Below are 19,733 nucleotides of genomic sequence, written 5' to 3'. Positions count from 1 at the left end.
TGCAAGTTTGACCCTGTGGCATGCACAATACACAGGTGGAGGAGGGCTCTGAGGAGGGTGGGGGTGGATGTCCCCTTTGATCTGGGTATCCACTTGTGGAACATTGAACAATATCCCCGACCTGTGATGAGACTATAGTCCGGGAATGGCGGGGGCGGGGATCCACCGGCTGGCCGATATGTATCCAAACAAGGTGTTTATAATGCCAGAGCTATTTAAAGAAAGGATGGGGGGTCTACACCGCAGCCTACAGTATCTCAGAACGAGGGTAGCGTTCATGGAGTGGTGCCAGTCATTCCCAGAGCGCCTGGCGACAAACCCGCTTCTGCATATTGTATATTGTATATTGTTAACTCACCCAGCTATAAAAGGGTGGTCGATACTCTGTATAAGCTCATTCAACACAATACCCCTCAGGGGCCACCAAGGTGTAGACAACAATGGGAGGGCGATGTTGGGACCCTCTTCACAGACAAGCAGTGGATGATGATATGCGAAAATACACACAAATGGGCGTTCAGCACAAGACTACAATTGATCCAGCTGAAGACTTTACATCGCATATACATGTCTCCGGCCTGCATTCACCGGTTTGATAGATCGAAACCGGCAGGCTGCTATCGCTGAGAGCATGACCCACCGACTTCCTCCATATGATATGGCCGTGTCCCTGATTGCGTTCATACTGGGAGAGGGTGGTGGAGTGTTGTTCGGCAATGCTGGGGCAAGAGGTCCCCTGTGAAATATTGTACTGTATGTTTGGTCGATCTCTGCCTATACCTAAAAACAGCACCGAAAACTGATCACATCAAGCACAATACTGGCTATATGTTGCATCCTAAGGAAATGGACCAGTCCCTCCCCGCCAACGACAAACCAGTGGCTCAAGGATCTGATATGGCAGAGTGACATTGACAAAGAGTATGGGAACATATGTGGTCAGCAAAACAGACCAAAGGACATATGGGGCCCCCTCAACACCTACTTATTATCTCTGAACACTGAACTGGAAACATTAACACCGCACAAGGGATGTACTCGCTTACCTGGGGTGCCTCACGAGAGGGAGGGGTTGATTTTTGTGGGCTTTCTTACTCTCCGGGTCCGACACCCATTTTAGGCTACATGACTCAGGGCGAGATACTGAATCAAGACTACAATTTAATTGCTGCATAGGTGGTGAATTGCTGTGGTTGAAACACTGTCGAAATGTGTCAGTGCATTGCAAGTATTCTGGTGTTGTGCGATGTGAATCTTTGATACAGAAAGTACAAAAAACAAAAACTAAAAATTCTTGACTCCTTTAAAATACACCAACTGCTGACAGTTTCCAATAGCATACAAATCAATTAGTAAAGTGAATCAGCAATAGACATGGGAAGGAGGTTGGGTTAAAGAAATGGCAGAATACTTTGTCCCTACCCAAGTCACAGTTCTGTGTTAGGATCCCCACCCCCCACAATAAAGTGTATCAACAAGCCCAGTCCATATGTGTTTAAAATAGTCTTCTTTCCTTCTAAAATGTTCTACTACCTCCAAGAGTTAGAGTTCTTCGATGGGTCTTCGACGGATCCCTCTTGAGTGGACTCCCTTTAAAGCAGGAGCCACGGGGCGTCGAGATTCCTACGAAGAAATGTGAACAATGTCGCAGAGAGAGCAGCTTCGACCTTAGCGCTGCTCGTCGACAATCGGTCGTGGACGTCCTGTGAAGATGAGGCGTGCGGTACACCGATGACGAGAGTTTGTTGCCGCAAAGCAGATCGATGAAGAATGTGGGCCCAGCAAAGGTGTCGGTCGTCTGCATTTGCCGTCGACTGTCGGGACTCTACCAGCAGTGGCTTTTGGATCTTTGGTGTCTTTGTGGACTTCGGGTGGTGGGATACCCACCGGCGGATTCTCCTCAGTCCGTCGGCGACCTCAGTTTTCTCCGGCGGGACCAAGCGGTCGACGGTGATGGCAAGGGAGTCCTTGATTTCAAATTGTCTTAGGTAATGGATCGTTGCGGCTCCGGTCGAGGAGGTTACAGCGGTCTTCCAAACCTCGATCTACAGTGATGGTCATCAACATCCTCGACGTCCTGGTGCTCTACTTCAGTATTCCTCAGCAGACCCCGTCTCCGATTTACAGCTGTTAGGGACTGACAACCAGGGTGCCTTGATGAAGATGAGCTGGTGCGTGAAGTTCCCTCGTAGCTCGGGAAGAGGTCTCCTAGCCAGGTCCTCTTGGATCAGTTCTTGGGGAGACAACAGCTTTTGGATTGCGTCGAGGGAAAGCAGCAGAGCCTTGTTCTTCCTACTGGGCTTCAAGGTTATGCATCAAGTTTCGACTTCAGCTTCTGCGTGATTCCAGTCAGTGGTAGGTCCCCAGATATACGGTTCCGTCTCTCATTCACACTGCTGAGCCAGGCTCAGGCAACCAATTATTCAGAAGAGCATTCAGCAGGCAGGCAGCCAATCAGGCTCACAGTGCATTCAGGCCATTCTTCTCCATCAAGACACTCGCAATAAGTAATGCGGATTGGGGCAAGCACCCAGCCTTTCAGCACACCACACTGCATTCATACTAGTTTTGGGCAGGGCTGTCTCAGTCATTGTGTCGCACACCAGAAACCAGACACCCATATGTATACTGGTCACACACTCCATTCACCCAGGTCCCACCCCAAGGGTGTTGTCATGACCTTTGTCCCTGGCAAGTCAGCCTTCCAGTTAGGGCCAGGTCAAAGGCCTTAAAACCTCATCCAAGACTCTTAACCGCTCATAACCATCATGAAGACCAACATTAGAATGGGACTATTAACTTGGGGGGAGAGGGGGCAGCCAACATGGAGGCACATACATAGCTCAGTTACAAGGAACTGCGCTATGCGGTCTAGTCTTTTGGGCGTGGCAGGACTAGGACTACTTTACCTGGACTACTTTAGGTGTGGCAGGCCTGGGGCTACTTTACCTGGACTACTTTACCTGAGACTATTTAAACCACACCCAAACAGCAGAACATGCTTTGCGTTATTCTGCTGTGGGCAGCAGAACGCTCACCGTGTCCAGTTCTTTGATGCCAGCTTACCTGAAACCAAGGACCTGCAGAGAGAGAACGAACACTACGAAACTTACCTGGAACAGTATCCTGTTTTCAATCCATCGCTGACTTCAGTTCCACTCACCTGAAGGTACGAACTCCATCATCCGGCACCGCATGCAACCTGGAATACCATAACCTGGAAAGAGGAGAAAGAAAGACAGCATTAGTAAGCATTTACTTACGTTTCCTCCCGAATGAAGAAAGCCACACAATTCTTACCTAGGTAGTCATCTCCTGGTCAGCATCATTGCTGGAACATTACGGTGCTCGGCGAGGAACATCGCAACCTGCAAGGAGAGAAAAGACACAGTTTAGCAATATAAAAGGTGAAACAGCGCCAAGCATCGTGCATTACACACTGGACAACACCACGCACACTGCGCTTTCGCCTACCGGCCCATGCTCTTCTTCAAACTGCATGACAACACCAAAATACCTTTCCATACCTAAAAGGAAAGAAGCAAGACATTATTATTCAAACTAAATGGAACATAAGAACTGCATATAAAGACTGCAAAGCAGCAAACCTACAGAGTCGCAGCAGGCCTTGGTTCCCACAGGGGGGGGGGCTTGCACCAGTGAAGTAACTTGGTTGCTGCTCGCCCCCACATCTACGCGCCCCTACCACGAGGAGCAGGACGGAGAATCCACCTTTTACAATATTAAGGTGAGGAGAAGGCCCAAGGGGGAGGAAGGTGATGAGGCCAAGGGAGGTGGGAAAATAAAGACAATCTGGTATTGAATCCAGCTCTCCTATATTGCAGACCCATCTTTAACCAGAGGCATTACCAAGGGACCGGGAGAGGGTTTGAAAGTGCAAATCATGCAACCAGGGCTGGGTGGCGTCCCCGTGGATACCAGGTGAGCGTAACAGATACCCACAACATATTGGGAAGGCACCAGGCAGTCTGGTCTGGACTTCCCCACAATACCATATATGGAACTTCAACCGAACAGCCAGTCAGGGGAAGGGACAGAGTCAGGGATTCCCAGGACTTTGGGAAACAAGTTAACAGGAAATACAAAGCAAGAAGCCACAGGGGCCATCTTGTCTCCTATGAGGAATCAACCGATTCCAATGGCAGGGCCTGGGTATCCCAAAATGGAGGATACTCAGAGCACCCGTCAAATTCAGCCTGGAGCTGGCACCAGCCCATACCCTGCTCTGTGGGCCACACACAGGTGCCCAGAAACACACACTAGGGGTACAGGGTTGTACCACCACCCATGGGTGCCATAAGGGTATCCCAATGGTCTGTTCACCATAACCAAAAAGAGGAGGAGCTGCACTGCCAGGAGTCCCACATGGACTCCTACGCAGTAAACACCACATAACACACATAAGGGAGTGCAGGACAAGGACATGGAGGCCCTGTCCCTCCAATGCATTTCCAGCATCACAGGCGTAGAGTGAGAACTTCTGCCAATACCTCCGCCTCTGGTTGTTCCACCTATGGCTGTGGGATTCCCAAATACTCGATCGGCCCGCCAGACGTTCGTGTTCGTTAAAGGCTTTGACTGATGGAGTGTCGGGGTGGTCGTCCTCCTCTGTGTCCACAGTTGTGTCCTGCTGGTCTGCTGGAGCCGGAGGGGTGCTGGGCGCAGGAAGCTGTGGCATACTGATCATCAGTACCAGAGGCTTCTGCAGCAGTGTGATGGTGGCTGCAGTGGCTGGTACAGGCATAGGAGCCAGGGTTGTAGTCACTGGTTTCGGCGGCTGCGCTGTACCCAGAGGCGCTGGACCCATCTGTGGACACCTCATGAGTGTAAGGAACTTCTCAAACAACCTGTCTTCACAGGCCAGAGGAGTGCCTAATGGAATAGGCATAGGGGCGGGGCCCTGTGGTTGCTGGGACCTAGGCGCATCATGTCTCGCTGTGTGGGGCTAGGTGTATCTGCCCTGTGAAGCGGATGGATATTTTGTGGACCAAGTGACAGGCCTTGACCAGTCCCACCTGGAACCTCGCTCCCCTGCCTGGTCCCCAAAGAGAGACGTCGGGTGAGCCGCCATCTTGTCTGGCCTGGTGGCCATTTTGTTTTGCTGCATGCCACGTGCCTGCGTCGTGGTACTCGCTGCGCTGGGAGCGACTTCCTACAGTACACTAAGCTGTGGAGGTTGAGGTCTACCCTGCACCTCAGGTCGGGGTCTGGTAGGCGGAGTGCCCTCGCCTGCTGAGCGGTAGTGCTGCGAACAGGTGCCCCTCAGAAATGAGTCCGGTCTTAGGGCGTAGCCCCTCGGGTTGGGACCAGGTAATAGAACCTTGCGGTCCGTCCGCGGATTCATCGATAGGATCTTGCGACCCCTCACCTGGTGGCCGGTAGCTGGAGCAGCCTCTGTGTTTGCGCTGGTCGCAGCACCGGTTAGATCCCTCCCGCTAGTGCGCTTCCTTGGGAAGGAGTCACCTTTGAGGGGTGTGGAGGAGAACAGTGCACCTAGTCTTCTGCTTCACGAACATTATGAGGTCCTCTGGAGGCGACCATCCCAAGAGCTCCCGCCACCTGGCTAGTTTGTTCTTGAGGGTGTGCAGTGTCAGAGCGTTGCACGCGGTACAGCCATTTTAGCCGCAGTGGAGGCAAAGGGTCAGAAGTTGGGAAGGGACCATCGGAGGCTGGACATCTGCTGAAGCCCACCTCAGTCGATATGCACGGTGGCGGGGGATGGGGGGAGGCAGTGTGGTGCCAGCGGACAGAGCAGTACCTGACAATTGAAAAGAGAAAAGAAGACAAAAGTACTTCTCCGGGGAAGAGCGCGTGGAATTACTAGGGCAGAGGCCTAACCGAGGAGCGCTGGTGAAAGTGCCGTCAACATGGAAAAGTGGACTGAGGAGTGACACCGGTGGGCAGAGTCGGAGCAGCGCATGATCCCAGGGCTATGCCCCCGCGCGCATCTAAATTTAAAGGGGAAGATGATTATTCTGGTGAAAAAAGGTTCTGTCTCCCGTCCTTAGCGAAGGACACCCATGCAGTATGGAGGAAAGGGGACGGGACGTAGGAGTATCCCAGCTGATGACATTAGTGACCCGGCCCTCACCAGCCAGTCCAAGTCCAAGTAAGGGTATAGATGACGGCCATCCAAGTGGAGGAGGCCTGCCACTCCGTTCAATTTGGTGAAGACACAAGGGGTCAAGTTCAGGCCAAAGGACAGCACTGTGTACTGAAAGTGGTATGACAATCGTTAACTACAGAAACTTCTGGTGCAGTTGATATATGGGTAAATGCAGGTGCGCATCCTTGAGGTTCAGGGAACAAATCCAGTCCCCTGCACACAGAGCCTCGGCTATGTGCGCAGGAGCAATCATCTTGACGCCTTCCTACAGTAAAGACAGATTTAGAAATGACAGGTCCAGGACTACCCTCAGGCCAGCCTGGTTGTTCTTGGGTACCACAACAATCCTGGAATAGTAACTGAAGCCCCTGTCTACCAGGACCTCTCGTAAAAGAGCCGGGGACCCTATCTGACAAAGAGGATGGTAGAGGCAGAGGAAGACTTAAGCCCGCTGAGACTTCCTGTCGGGCCTCTGCGTACTGCGGTCTGTGAAACCATTGAAGCCGGAGAAAGTCTGGGGTTTGAACTAGGTCCTACCTTGGGATTGAGGGAAGGATTTCTGACCCGGCTTTATCAGGATGGCCAAGATATGGGCGGTTTTAGTGGAGGTTTTCTTCTTCGTTAATTTGTTATCAGTGGACGAATGAAAAAGGTCCACGCCGTCTAAGGGCAGATCTAGAATCCGGTCCTGCACGTCAGAGGGAAACTTAGTGGCAGGCCGTCTTTCTCATCTCGATCCCAAGACACTGCCCTCTGCTGGCTGTGTCGATGTGGGAGACCGAAGACTCCATAAGGTCCTGCGCAATGGCCCAGGCCTCTGCCAGACTGGCCTTTAATGAGGTGTGTTTGTACGAAGGGAGGTCGGGTAGAAATTCCCTAAACTACCGCCACAGCTTCTGGTTAGCCGCGGCCAAGAGGGCCTCCACGTTGGCCTGGCACAGATGCAGTCCTGAGTAGGAGTAACACAGGGCTTTCCCAAGGATTCGCGGACTTTGTCCTCCTTGGAGAGGCACCTGGAGGTGGCTCCCAAGGAGGACGACGACAAAGACGATGGTTTGGAATTATAACGAGGCTGCAGCCACCACTAAGGAATGGGGCTGCGGGTGGGAGGCAAGGCGCGTTGGCTCCCCGTCCGTCAGCCTGAACCTGCTGGTTAACTTCCTATTCATCTGGGCATTGTCTTTGGGCTTCTCCCAGACCTTCCCCGCCACCTGTAGCACATCCTTCTGGAGTGGGAAGCCAGATCGGGTCGTGGTGCGTTTTCCCAAGACCTCTGTGAGCACACTAAACTCCTGGCCGGCTTCCTCAGGAAGAGGGACCCTCCCCAAAAACTCCTTCAGGCTCTGGAGGCAGTCATGGAAGGCTTTAACGGCTGCAGAAGGCTTGTCCTAGGCGTCATCGTCATGGCCCCCCCCCCTTCAAAGACTGATGGGATTCCGGGCCCTGTGACAAAGGTGCTGGAGGGGTCCCCCCTCAGGTTTGGGCCACAGACCAGTCCAACGGCTGTTGCGGGGTAAGCATTGGTGGTACAGGTGGAGGGGTCAGAACAACAGTTAGGGCCTGAACCAGTGGAGCGATGTCACTGGAGTGCAGGAGGAATATCCAGAGGAGGGGGCCAAGGTGGTGCCACCTGCGGGTTGACTTTCACAATGTCCTTCAGGAGCCACTTCATCTGAAGGGAATGCTTGAGGAAGAGGAAAAGTTCCAACAATTAGTCCTAAACTAGCTGTCGGTTCCCTAGGGGCCCTGCCCTCTGAGGCACTCTGCCTCCGTTCCTGGTCAAAGCACGGAGGTGCCTGGTGCACGTAGTTGTATGGTTGTGATAGGTAGATGTACCCCTGAGGAGGACCAGAACCCTGCACTGTAGGTTACGCTGCCACTTCCCGATGAAAGGGAGCTGGAATCGTCCTGCAAAGCACACTTGATGGGCGAAAGGACTGGCGGGTCGTGAGCTGGATTCAAAATGGTTGCATGCCTTGGGTAGGCGGGCGCGGAGGTTCCTGAGCTTGGAGAAGCCTCAGACTTGAGTGGATACAGCTTGGGTCTTGCACCCGAAGCAGAGGCGTCAACCTCAGAGATCCCTCTGGTAGGCCCTGAGCCCCCAGCTGGATGGACTGCCTTGGAGAAAGCTACGGTAGGCGGCAGTCCTGGGTACGTGTGCCGGTATCCGCACTGGATATAGCCAAGGAACGCCTCTTGGAGGTGGCACTCGATGATCCCTTAGCCCCTTGTGTAGAAGAGGACGCGTCTGTCCTTCGAGGACAGCCTGGTTAGGTCTCTGGATCCCTCAGGTTGGGAGCTGGTAGCCTGGAAGGCTGATGTCTGTACCCTGGACCACCCGGAAGAGCACTCTGGCCCCTCATGCGGAAAAAGGGACTGAGGTGAGGTGCCTGAGCCTCAGCGGGGCGGGGGCGTTCCTAAACCAGAGCCCGCGCCCCAACGCACTATACTAAATTTAAAGGGGAAGCTCAATTTTTCGTTGCCAAAGGTTCGGCTACCATACCCATGTTGGGTGACGCACACAAGGATGGAGAAAAGGGGACGGGACATATAAGTAAACATCGGCAGGTTGCTCGTAGTTCCTTTAGGAGCATGTAGTTGGATGCAGTCCTGGAGCAGCGCCAGGTTTTCTCATGTCCTAATGACTCTTTTGCGGAGGTTGAGTTCTTGCGTGTACCAGGATGCTGACTGTTTCGGTTTGCAGGTGCGTTGTTTCCGAGGCGCGTGTTGGTCGATGAGGCTGAGAGGGGGGCATTGATAGCTTCTAGTAGAGCGTCGCAGTTAAGTTGTTGATGTATGGTCTATGTAAGGTGTAGGTTGGCGTGGTCTTCTGTGAGGGCTTCCACTGGGAAGTTCTTGAAGGTTTGTCTGCTGGCTTTCTGCTGTGAGTGCTTGATGTGCAGGATGTTGAAAGGCACGGCCAGGTGGTCAGTCAAGCGAGAGAGGAGAGCTGCAGTGGAAGGAAGACAGTGTAGTGATGATTAGGCTGAGGAAGTTACCTTTCCTGTGTGTTGGGTCTTTCGTGTGTTAGGCTGAGGGTGTTGAAAAGGCTGAGGAGAGCTTCCTTCAACAGTTTGGTGGCCTTGTTGCCTGGGAGATTGCAGTCTCCTAGGAAGAGGTTTGCGTGCATGAGGGACATGATGGTGACCAGGTCAGTGAAGTCTCAGATTAAGGCGGTGTTGGGTTTGTGTGGTCTATAGATGAGATGGAAAGTGACTGTGTCCGTCAGGGAGAACAGGAAGTGACAGGAGAGAAGTTCCAAGGAGGCAATGTTGTCAATGTCAAGTCTTGTGTAGGACTGCAAGGCCTCCGCCTGTCTTGTTCAGCCGGTCTCTGAATTGGATGCTTTAGCGGCCTGGAACACGAACGTCTAGGATGTGGGTGGAGGTGGGTGTAAGTCAGGTCTCAGTGATGAAGATGGAGTCAAGGTCATGTGTAGTGATGAGGTTGGCGATGTCTGCTGCCTGGGTGATAGAGCTGACATTGGCGAGCATCAACTTCCGTTCTGTGGACGGTGAGGGTGTGTTGATGGGCTTGAGGCTGATGTGGGTGAGGTTTCAGCATTGCCTTAGAGGTGGGACAATGTTGCTGGGGTTGCCCTGTGATGGTAGGGATGGCCTGTGGGATGGAGGGAGAAAACATGTCGGTGCATGCATACCTTTTGTCTGAGCAGAGGTTCGGGCCCTGGGTCCTCCTGGTCTGAAAAGGTGAAAACAGGAATTACCCTTTTCTTAGTCTACCTTTCCCTTCGGAAGCCCGGGCGAGAGACACCCTTGATCTAAGAGTTAGGAGCAGAAAGGAAGAGGCAGGGCTAAGAAAGTCGCTGGGGCTGGTGCAAGATCCACTTGCACCTGCTCACCAACTGCAAAGGAAAGAGGTTGGAGGGCTGCTTAAGTAGGGAAAAGGGCAGGAAAACAGGAAGGCGCAAAAGGTTTAAGGTGATTGACAGGTGAGCACAGGTTAGGTCAGATGACTTGGATCCACTTGCACCTGCTCACCAACTGCAGGTATAAGGAGGGTGCTACCTGGGAGTAGAATCCACTTGTGAATGGTCGAATCTGCATTTCTCAGAGGGGCACTCTGAGATCAGTTGATTCTGCTAAAGTGGTCGAGAGCCTTGAAAACCCCTCGTATGCTTAGAGGGAAAGGATGGCCTTAACTGCATGGAGGGACCAACATTTGAAGGAGGTTTTGTGACGGCATGCAATGATTTTTCTTGGTAAGATAGTCATTCATGGACGAACAGCTCCACACCCTTGAAGGGGAGAGAAAGAACACGATCCTGGCCATTGGATGTGAACTTTGTTGCATTTCAATCAAACAGACCGCCTCATATCCGTACCAATGCTAATGCCGTGACATGCAGTGTTATGTGCAGTCGAAAACTCCAGGTGTTCCAAAGCGATTATCTTAGCATCTGTTAAACTCACTTTGAATGCGGCCTGATTATCTACTAGAAGGAAGCCTGCAATTTACCTCCAAAGCTTCTGATTAGCCCCAGACAGAATGGTATCTGCATTCCCTTCGCGATGGTAAAGGTTCAGATTAGCTTAAACCTTTCTGGCGTGGGCCTAAGGACCTAGTCTTCCTTTGATAGCACTGTTGATTAAGAAGTGGTAGCTGGCAAGGTGCTAGCAGAAGCAGGCTTAGCATTAAATTACGCAGCCACCAGGATGGAAGAATGAAGTTGTGGATGAGAAGACAAGAGAAGGTCTTCTCCCTCAGACTGCCTGAATGTTGTGCCCATCTTCTTGCTCACTGACTGGCAATAATGGGGCTTTTGTCACATTTTCTTAGCATCATGACATCCTTTTGTAGATGGAATGGGATCAATTGTGTCCGAGACAAAATCTCAGCCAGCACCCCTTCCATCTGGCCGTTCCTGTTGGGGGAGCGGAACTGCAAGTGGATGTACTTGAGGCCGAAATCTAGGCATGGAAGCTTCAGGTATAACCGCCGGTGTCACTAGGGCTATGGTTTCTGAGGTCTCACCTCTCCAATTAGGTTTATGATCAACATTTTAAAGCATCTATCAAAGAGCGTTCTTCACAAGCTGCTAAGGTCAATTGAGGCATCTGCCAAGGTGCCGCCTAAGACAGGGTCCAGGGTACCTCTATGTTTTAATATGCCTATGAAAGATGCGTGAACTTGAAGAGGTGTATGAAATGCACTATGGTGCCTGCAATGGAGAACCACTCCACTCTGTGGTGTAACTAGAATAGCCACGTTGCCCTGGGTCTGTCTGCAGATTACATGGAGGTCTCTGAGGGAGAAGATTTCCCAGAGGAAGGTGATTCTGCATCCGCAGCACACAACAGAACCTTTTGCCCCATGCCGCCTATTTTTTCAGCTCGCTGTGGTAGAAAATATAAATTAAGTACTGTGAGAGAAATGATAGTTACTCACTGTCTTTATCTCTTCAAAGTTTGTTGCACATATTCCACCTGTGGCTGTAGGATTCCTAGGTACTCAGCCAGGCCCGCCAGTCGCTTGTGAAAGACTTTGGCTGAATATGGGGTGTCCAGGTCTTCCTCCTAGCCCGTGTCCACTGTTGTGTCCTGCGGGTCTGGGGGAGCCGGAGGAGTGCTGGGCACAGCAGTGGCTTGCCGATTATCAGTGCTGGAGGCTGCTGAGGTGGCGGAGATGGGGCTGCTGTAACTGGTACAGGCATGGGAGTCTGGGGCTGAGCTGGACCCAGGGGCGGTGTGGCTGTGGGCGCTTGCGGCTATACAGGAGGGAGCATGTCCCTGATTACGTCCCTGAGCATGTACCAATCTGTGGTGACCTCATTAGGGCTAGGAACTTCTCGAAGAACCCGTCTGCACAAGCTGGAGGGGCCTAATGGTGTAGGCATAGGGCCCTGAGGCTGCTGTGTCCTGGCCGTGCCTTGTCTCGATACATAGGGCAAAGTGTATCTGCACTGCGAAGTGGATGTGGACCAAGTGACAGGAGTTGACCAATCCCACCTGGAAGCTCGTTGCCCTGCCTGGTCTCCGATGGGAAAAAGCGCTGGGTGAGCCACCATTTTGTCTGGCCCATCGGCCATTTTGTTTTGCTCTGTGCCACGTGCTTGCGTCGTGGAACTTGTTGAGCTGAGACCGGCTTCCACCAGAACGCTAAGCAGTGGAGGTAGTGGCATTCCCTGCACCTCAGGATGAGGCCTGGTAGGCGGAGTGCCCTCAGCTGTGGAGTTGGTAGCGTCACCTGCAGGCCCCCCTTCAGACATGGGTGCAGTGTTAGGGCGTAGCGCCTCGGGTTGGGACCCGGTAATAGAGCGGTAGCACCGGTAGGATCTTGCAACCCCTCTGCCTGGGGGCTGGTACCTGGAGCAGCTTCGGTCTTCTTGCTGTTCTTAGGAACCGAGTGGTCCCTCCCGCTTGGGCACCTCCCTGGGAAGGAGTCACCTTTGTGGGGTGTGGAGGAGAACAGGGTGCCTACCTTGGGCCTGCTCTCCCGTTTCACAAATGCTTTAAGGTCCTCTCTGGAGGCTATCTTCCAAAGAGCTCCTGCCACCTTGCTAGTCGAATCTTGAGCGCGTGCTGAGTTAGGGCGTTGCACGCGGTACAGCCGTCCCCAGCTGTGGTCTGGGCCAAGGCACAAAAGGTAGGCGTGGGGGTCGGATGTTGGGAAGGAACCCTCGCAGGCTGGACACCTGCTGAAGCCTGCCGCTATCGACATTCCGTGTTCCCGGCGAGGAGCGTGGCGCCAGAGGACAGAGCAGTAACTAATAATGGAAAAGAATAAAGACCAGAATAATTCTCAGAGGAAGAACGTGTGGAATTACAAGGCCGGAGGCCTAACACAGAAGCGCTGGTGAAAGCGGTCCATTCCCGTCAACGTGGAAAAGAATACTGGGGAGTGACGCTGGTGGGCAGAGTCAGGGGAGCTCATGCTCCCAAGGCTGCGTCCCCACACGCATCTAAATTTAAAGGGGAAGATGATTTTCCTGGTGAAAAAGGTTCCGTCACCCGTCCCTAGCGAGGGATGACCATACAGTATGGAGGAAAGGCGATGGGACGTAGGAGTAAAAAAATTAATAAATGAACAGGGAAGAAAATGCAAAAAAAGGTGTCCGTGCAGAAAACAGTACTGAGGTAGGGAATCAAGAGTGGGGAAAGCAGAGCATGGTCACGCCCCTGGCAGCATGCCTACAAAATGGCAAGCACATGTTTTAGCAGTGCAGAAGGATGAGGTCCCATCCAGTTGGGGACACCAAAGCAATATTGAGGAAAAGGGAATAGGAGTGTCTGGCACAGTATGCCACAGAGCCTTCAGAACTGAATAAAAAGAAGGCAAGTAGGAGATTTCAGGAAGATTTCCACCCCCTGACCAGAAAATGTCCAAATCCACTGGTCACTCCTTTGATACCATCTAGTGTTGGGGGCTGTGCCTAGCAGTATGAGCCCCTGTGAAATAATGAGGACGGTTTACTGATGGAAAGCCAATTAAATAAATGTGCTGGCTCCTGCAGGGTTATGCTCACGGATTGGGTGACAATAATGGATGCAATCAGGTTTGTTTTAGAAAGTTGCTGTACTAGGTCTCCTTTTCATTTTGCGTGCAAGTACAACAAGAGGTAAACTTTTAAAACTGGAATTCTTGTGTTATGGTTGTTAAATACCAGTATTGGATGAAGCGGTTTGGATAAACATTGAGGAAGGGAAAACATACGAACCGTGGCTGGTTAAAGAGCACTGCATGTGTGGGACGAGTCTGATTCTATTAGAGAATTGATTAATGTGAGTTTACTTTAGTGAAAGAGGTATTCACAGAATCCCCTCAAGCTAAAAGCCACTCACCGGATTACCAGCCCACTGAATGCACTGCACGTGAACACAGACATAAAAAGCATGTTATGCTTTTTCTATTCAGAGTTTGCAGCGCATAATGAGGAGGGTGATCAGGGAAAGAACTGGGAGGGAGCACAGGAAAAATAGGTAAGGAAAGCATGGGGTGGAGCTATGGTGGGAGTTGATAGAGGTGGCAGGAATAAGGGGGGGGGGAAGAGGGTAGTATGGTGTGTGCAGGCCACAGGGATATGGAGGGGTTGTGGTGTGGGTGAATGGGGGTTGCAGGTCAGATAGGAGTTAAACCGCCCATTATGGCACAGAGGTGGTGATGAGGGGAGGGAGAAAGAAGCAGGTACAGATTTAGGGAAGATTTGCCAGGGGAGGCCATGGGAGCGGGTTTGGTGCGTGGACAAATCGATGGGAGTGAGCCGAAAATTGATCCACTCATGAACCAGGCAACAAGATGATATGAAAAGCAGAGAGACATCTTTATTTTGATTAGTCGGCTTTCTTAGTTCCAAGCAGTCTTCACGGCAGGTAAATTGAGTTTGTGATGTCAACGGCAAGAAACTGAAATCCATCTATGATGGGATGATGGTGATGCAAGGTCTGAAATCACTATGTGGCACTTATTAAGTACAGGCGATTTTTATACTAATTGCACTTTAGGGCTGGGGCATTGGGAGAAGACTGATTGTTGATGCAGGAGCACAGCAACTGGGGATCAGCTTCTCCTGGCAGCTGCTTTCACTGTCTAGGGCAAAGCAAGCCCTACCACAAATCTAAAAACAAATAGTGTGTCTTCAAGGCAAGAGGATGCATGATGGGGCAGGTGCACTCTTATCGCTTGAGGGTTGGACATGAGCCCATGATGACATTCCATCATCTGCTCACCCCGTTCACTGTGTCAGAGGTGCTCTACAACAGTAAATCCCTATGGATGCAACCACAAGGGGCACACCCAGGTCCCCACTACCCAATTCCTATTCGGCACACAACTATTTTAACAACTCGCATTGATTTACTAGGCAGAACATTTGGACAATAGATATATCTGTGGTCAAGTTATGTTTCAAGTATTGCCAGTTCACATGCCATGTAAATATTCACTGTAGCATTGTAGGTGGCACTTGCACTAATCAAAAAAAGCTCAAATTCCTATAGGCACAAGCTGAGCAAGACAATGTTCATTCCCAGAAGCATTATTTTACTTACATTACACTATTCCACTTTTTTGCAACAGTATTAGATGTTAAAAATGTAAGTGTGAACAAACAAATACTGTAAAACAAAATAATGTGTAGTTAATACATACGGGTTCCAGTGTTCTTTGGAGATTTTATACAAACTACCAAACATAATTGGTAGGATTTTGTCAATGTTCTCCTCAATCAGACTAAGAATATATTCATTATTCCAGAAATACAAGGCCCTTTCTGCAACCTAAAATGTAAAAAATCATCAGAATCGAACACTTGAGTATCTACAAAATGAAAACTGATCTAGCAGCGCACATTTTGTAAAAAGACATCTTACCTGAAAATGAGAACTCGAGACACACTTTGAAATTTGCTTAAACAATGGTTCTTGAATCTTTTTGAACTGAGTTGGTTCTATGACATCAAGGATTTCTTCAATTTCACCCAAATACATCACCTGTGTGGAATGCACATTTAGTAGGCGATAGCAAAAGCAGCAATTGGCTTTAATTTCAAGTTACATTAATTATTTGAAGATATTAAATTATGAAACTAAAGGAATTATTTCACCAGGGAGTAACATCACATTTTACACCACCGCTAGGCTTAATAGTCACTTGCCATTAATGGTGAATGAAGGTTGTTCAGACATAAAAGAATGCATACATGTACATATACTTAGTCTAGAAATTAGAAAAGCTTGAGTACATTGTTTGGCTCCATGTATATTGAGGTTAGGAGGGCCTGTGTTTAAAGAGACAAACCTGTAGTTTACATGCCAAGTTTCCAAAAGGTCTGCCATGACTGAGCAGTGAAGCTTCACAGTGAGTGGTAGACATTGCTATACAGAAGCTCACTCACAGGGGAGATCAAGTAAAACATTAGCTGAAAAATGTTTTAAGTATTTAACTTTGAACATATATGACAAACATACCTACACAATAATATGTCTTTCTGTGGCTAGCATCTGCTTATTCACATGCTTTCCGTAGGGCACCATCTAGTAGTTGGCACAGAGTATAACATCTTGTTTTTAAGATTTGAAAAATGAGCATGGACAGGGGAGTTCACGTCACACTATCTATATCCTGCAGGTACAGTGACCCACGATCCTGCGCGCGTTGATGTACTGAGATTGATTTTTTTACATGATGCTTGCGAGTACTGCATGCTATACTTTGTACTGAGCCTGTGCTCCCATGTGAGGAGATTGGGTGAGCATATCTACCAAGTTGATACAAGTCACAGAAAGACTATTTTTTTTTTTCTTGTTTTAACCCTAAGATTTTTACAAGAACATTTTTATAAGAAAATTTCAAACGTTTTCAATATAATAGTCTAAATAAAATTGATGTTAATGTTCTTTAAAACATTCACAAATTTCTGTTATCTATGTGCACAATGTATACATAATCAACAACCCCCCCTTTTTTTTTCTTCCCCCTCCCCCTGTATGTGTTTATTTCCACGTGTTTATAACGATTTTATATGAGTGCAGGGGTATCTAAGCACAATTTATTAAAAAAGTTTACTGATGCAATAGATAAACTCATATTTGCTGAGTTTAAAAGGAAAGCCCATCTCAAGGATGCCTGAACCGAAGCAACCACACACATTTTTTTTCCCGAATATATTGTGTCTGATTGAACAAAGTGCCGTGCAGTCTATTAATAGATGTTTTAAAGTTTCTTTTTGAGACACATCAAGACAGAACCGGCAAAAATTCTCCGACAAGGGTATTTGCTTACGCTGAGCTAGGATGTCTCTAGTCAGCCATAAATTGAATCGTATTCGCATGAATGCACTACGCATGTATGGAGATGGTGACTTTAGCAAGTATTTTTCTGGACATCTCATTTTTATCCGGATAGAGGTGCGTATCAAAATGTTTATATTTCAAACATGTTTCACGATTCGTCCGCCAATCGTGAATATACACTTTATTTTTTGCACGGACGGGATTCAGGATCAAGGTTTCAACATCTGCTGCTGCCATTGTTCCATATACATATGTAGTCCATTTCACTGTAAATTTCTGAGGTGAATGAAACAGATGTTTTGCCAAAACAGAAATTATGGTGTCAGATTCAATGTTCGTTAAACATTTCCTGAGCAAGGCACAGAGCTGCCAATGATATCTGGCCCTAAGAGAGATGAGACCAAGTTCGTATCTGATACACGCAATGGGTACAGATTGTGGCAGATTCAAGAGAGTTCTCCAATATTTGGCTTCAATTTTGTCGAGCTCCTTCACATCTGAAATGTCTCGAGATTCCAGGCCATAAAGTATTATTGGTATCACTTTCTGCTGCCAATAATGTAAGATAGACTCCACTGAAAATTTGCCGTATTTATGTAGTATCAATTTGGATTGTGATATTGCAGTTGTCACTTTGCTTTGTAGTGATTGAAAATGCTCTGTTGCTACTGAACTGGCTTCGAAATGAGTTCCTAAGTATTTATAGCTTGACACAATGTCAAGAACGATGTTTTTTGCCCTCCACACAAACCTTGTTCTCTGAGATCGTTTCACAACGGAGGCTACAATTTGCGATTTTTTGATATTCATAGATAACTCGTTGTCATCAAAATACATTGAGAGTACATCAATTAATTTTTGAAGACCTGTTGGTGTCTTAGATATTAGGACTAGGTCATCAGCATACCAAAGCGCTTGAATTGTGGAGCCATTCATTTTTGGTGAGTCAGAGGGTAGATTGAGGAAAATTTCTTGTACATCATGAATGAAAAAATTGAATAGCGCTGATGCCAGAATACACCCTTGTTTTAATCCTCTCGATGTTTTGATGACTGTAGATAACAGGCCAGCAGTAGATAGACGTGGATGTGTGAAGTGAAATAATGATATCCACGATGTCTTGAGGACACTGAGCTTTCCTTAATTTTTGAAAGAGTTTTATACGGGAAACCGAGTCAAATGCAGCATTTAAATCTATAAATGCAAAAAACAATGATGTTTTAGTTTGATGAGCTTGGGCTTTCAATGTATTGAGAATCATGAGGTTTACTGACGTCCCTAGCCCACGCACAAATCCAGTTTGATTGTTATCACGATGCTTGTGTTTACATGTCCAGAGGTTAAAGGCCGATAGCACTAGTCGATTAAAGATTTTACCTGGAGCATCCAACAGTGCAATCGGGCGATAGTTTGTTGGTGCGCAGCGATCCCCTTTCTTAAAAATTGGCACAATGACCGATGAGCGCCATGAATCGGGAATGCTGCGAGTTTTTAATATACGATGAAAGATGTTATTTAGAATTTTCGCCCATATCTGAGGATGTTGCTTAAGCATAAAGTTGGTGATACCATCTGGTCCTGCCGCGCGGGAGGAAGACGATTTAAGAATGAGCGCCTCAATTAGGTTTTCAGAGCATTCTAAATTCCATGAGCCTGAGGAGTGAGATCCATGGTTATGTGTATAAAAGGCTTTATCCGAGTACAGTAGAGCAAAGTGTGAAACCCAAAGATTTTCTGGAACTCCATTAAGTTGTGATTTTAAATTATTCAAATTAGAGTTCAGGTTGAGTATCTGCCAAATTTGAGCAGAGTTCTTGCTTGCTATAGCTGAGAGAAAGATCTCTCCATCCTGTTGAAATAATTTTCCTCTATACATACATATCCAAGATCTGTACTGCACTTTTAACCTTTTGCAAGCTTGAAGCCGTTCGGGCCATGAAAGCTGTTTGGTTTGTCTCAAACCTCTTTAGTACTCTTTTTTTCTGTGATAATTGTTGATCAAATGTATGCTGATGAGATCGGTTTGAAGGGAGGTGAAAAGTTCTGTATATGGACAAGGTGTCCACATAAGACTGTGATGTCTGAGAATCTTTTTGTTGTAGAATACTTTTATTCAATGCAGCAAGTATGGTCGGAGTCCATCTAAAGCGAGATTTAGCATTATTAATTGATACATTTTGTAGCATCCATTCCGATTTGGCGTGGTCTTGTTGGTTAGCTCCTAACCATGTCAATCTTAACATGTGATGATCACTTTTGAATTGGGTTATTACCTTAAATTCTTTAGACGCCATGAATAACCCTGCAGATAAAAATATGTAATCGATGGTACTTGTCGTCTTTCCTCTATACCATGTAACTTGATGAGGTATATCACCCGGGAGTGAACCATTGGCCATTCTCATGTTAAATTGTTTCATAATATGGTTCCACTTGACATATTCAGCTGTTTTGCTCTTCGATGCGTTTTTGACCAAATCAATGTTGAGATCGCCGGCCAGAATGATATCTGTTATTCCTGAAGTTTGTGCAATTAGGACAAACATTTTGGACAGATCTTTATAGAATCGGTCATCTGTGATGGCGGCTGGATTTCTGTAAACATTGATTAGTGCCAATTTTTGGACTTCATTCGAAAGTTTAACCAACTGTATAAATTTGTTTGGATTGTCCCATGCCTGTAGTTTAAATTTAGATCCCAGTTTAACAGCGACTAATAATCCTGCCATGGGTCGCCCTTTCTGGGCTGTAATCGCTGGGTTGATTAAGATGTCATGATGATCCCATAAGGGAGGCTTACTTAGCCAAGTTTCTTGGAGGACTATAATATCTGCATCAACCAGAACAGGTTGGACATT

General features: G+C 48.4%; 1 protein-coding gene across 1 annotated transcript in view; it reads right to left on the bottom strand.

Annotated features, from left to right (window-relative positions):
• PPP2R5A (protein phosphatase 2 regulatory subunit B'alpha) overlaps nt 1-19,733 on the bottom strand; it is a 1,092,153-nt gene that overhangs the window by 199,473 nt on the left and 872,947 nt on the right. Inside the window, exons 10-11 of the mRNA XM_069608529.1 lie at nt 15,454-15,573; nt 15,233-15,360 (exon numbers count right to left, since the gene is read on the bottom strand). Of these exons, the coding sequence (XP_069464630.1) occupies nt 15,233-15,360; nt 15,454-15,573 (248 nt within the window). The remainder of the gene's footprint in view (nt 1-15,232; nt 15,361-15,453; nt 15,574-19,733) is intronic.

The sequence above is a fragment of the Ambystoma mexicanum genome, chromosome 4q, assembly GCF_040938575.1.
Source record: "Ambystoma mexicanum isolate Mex_15411 chromosome 4q, UKY_AmexF1_1, whole genome shotgun sequence".
Classification (NCBI taxonomy): domain Eukaryota; kingdom Metazoa; phylum Chordata; class Amphibia; order Caudata; family Ambystomatidae; genus Ambystoma; species Ambystoma mexicanum.
This window is presented reverse-complemented; position numbering and strand designations above follow the sequence as displayed.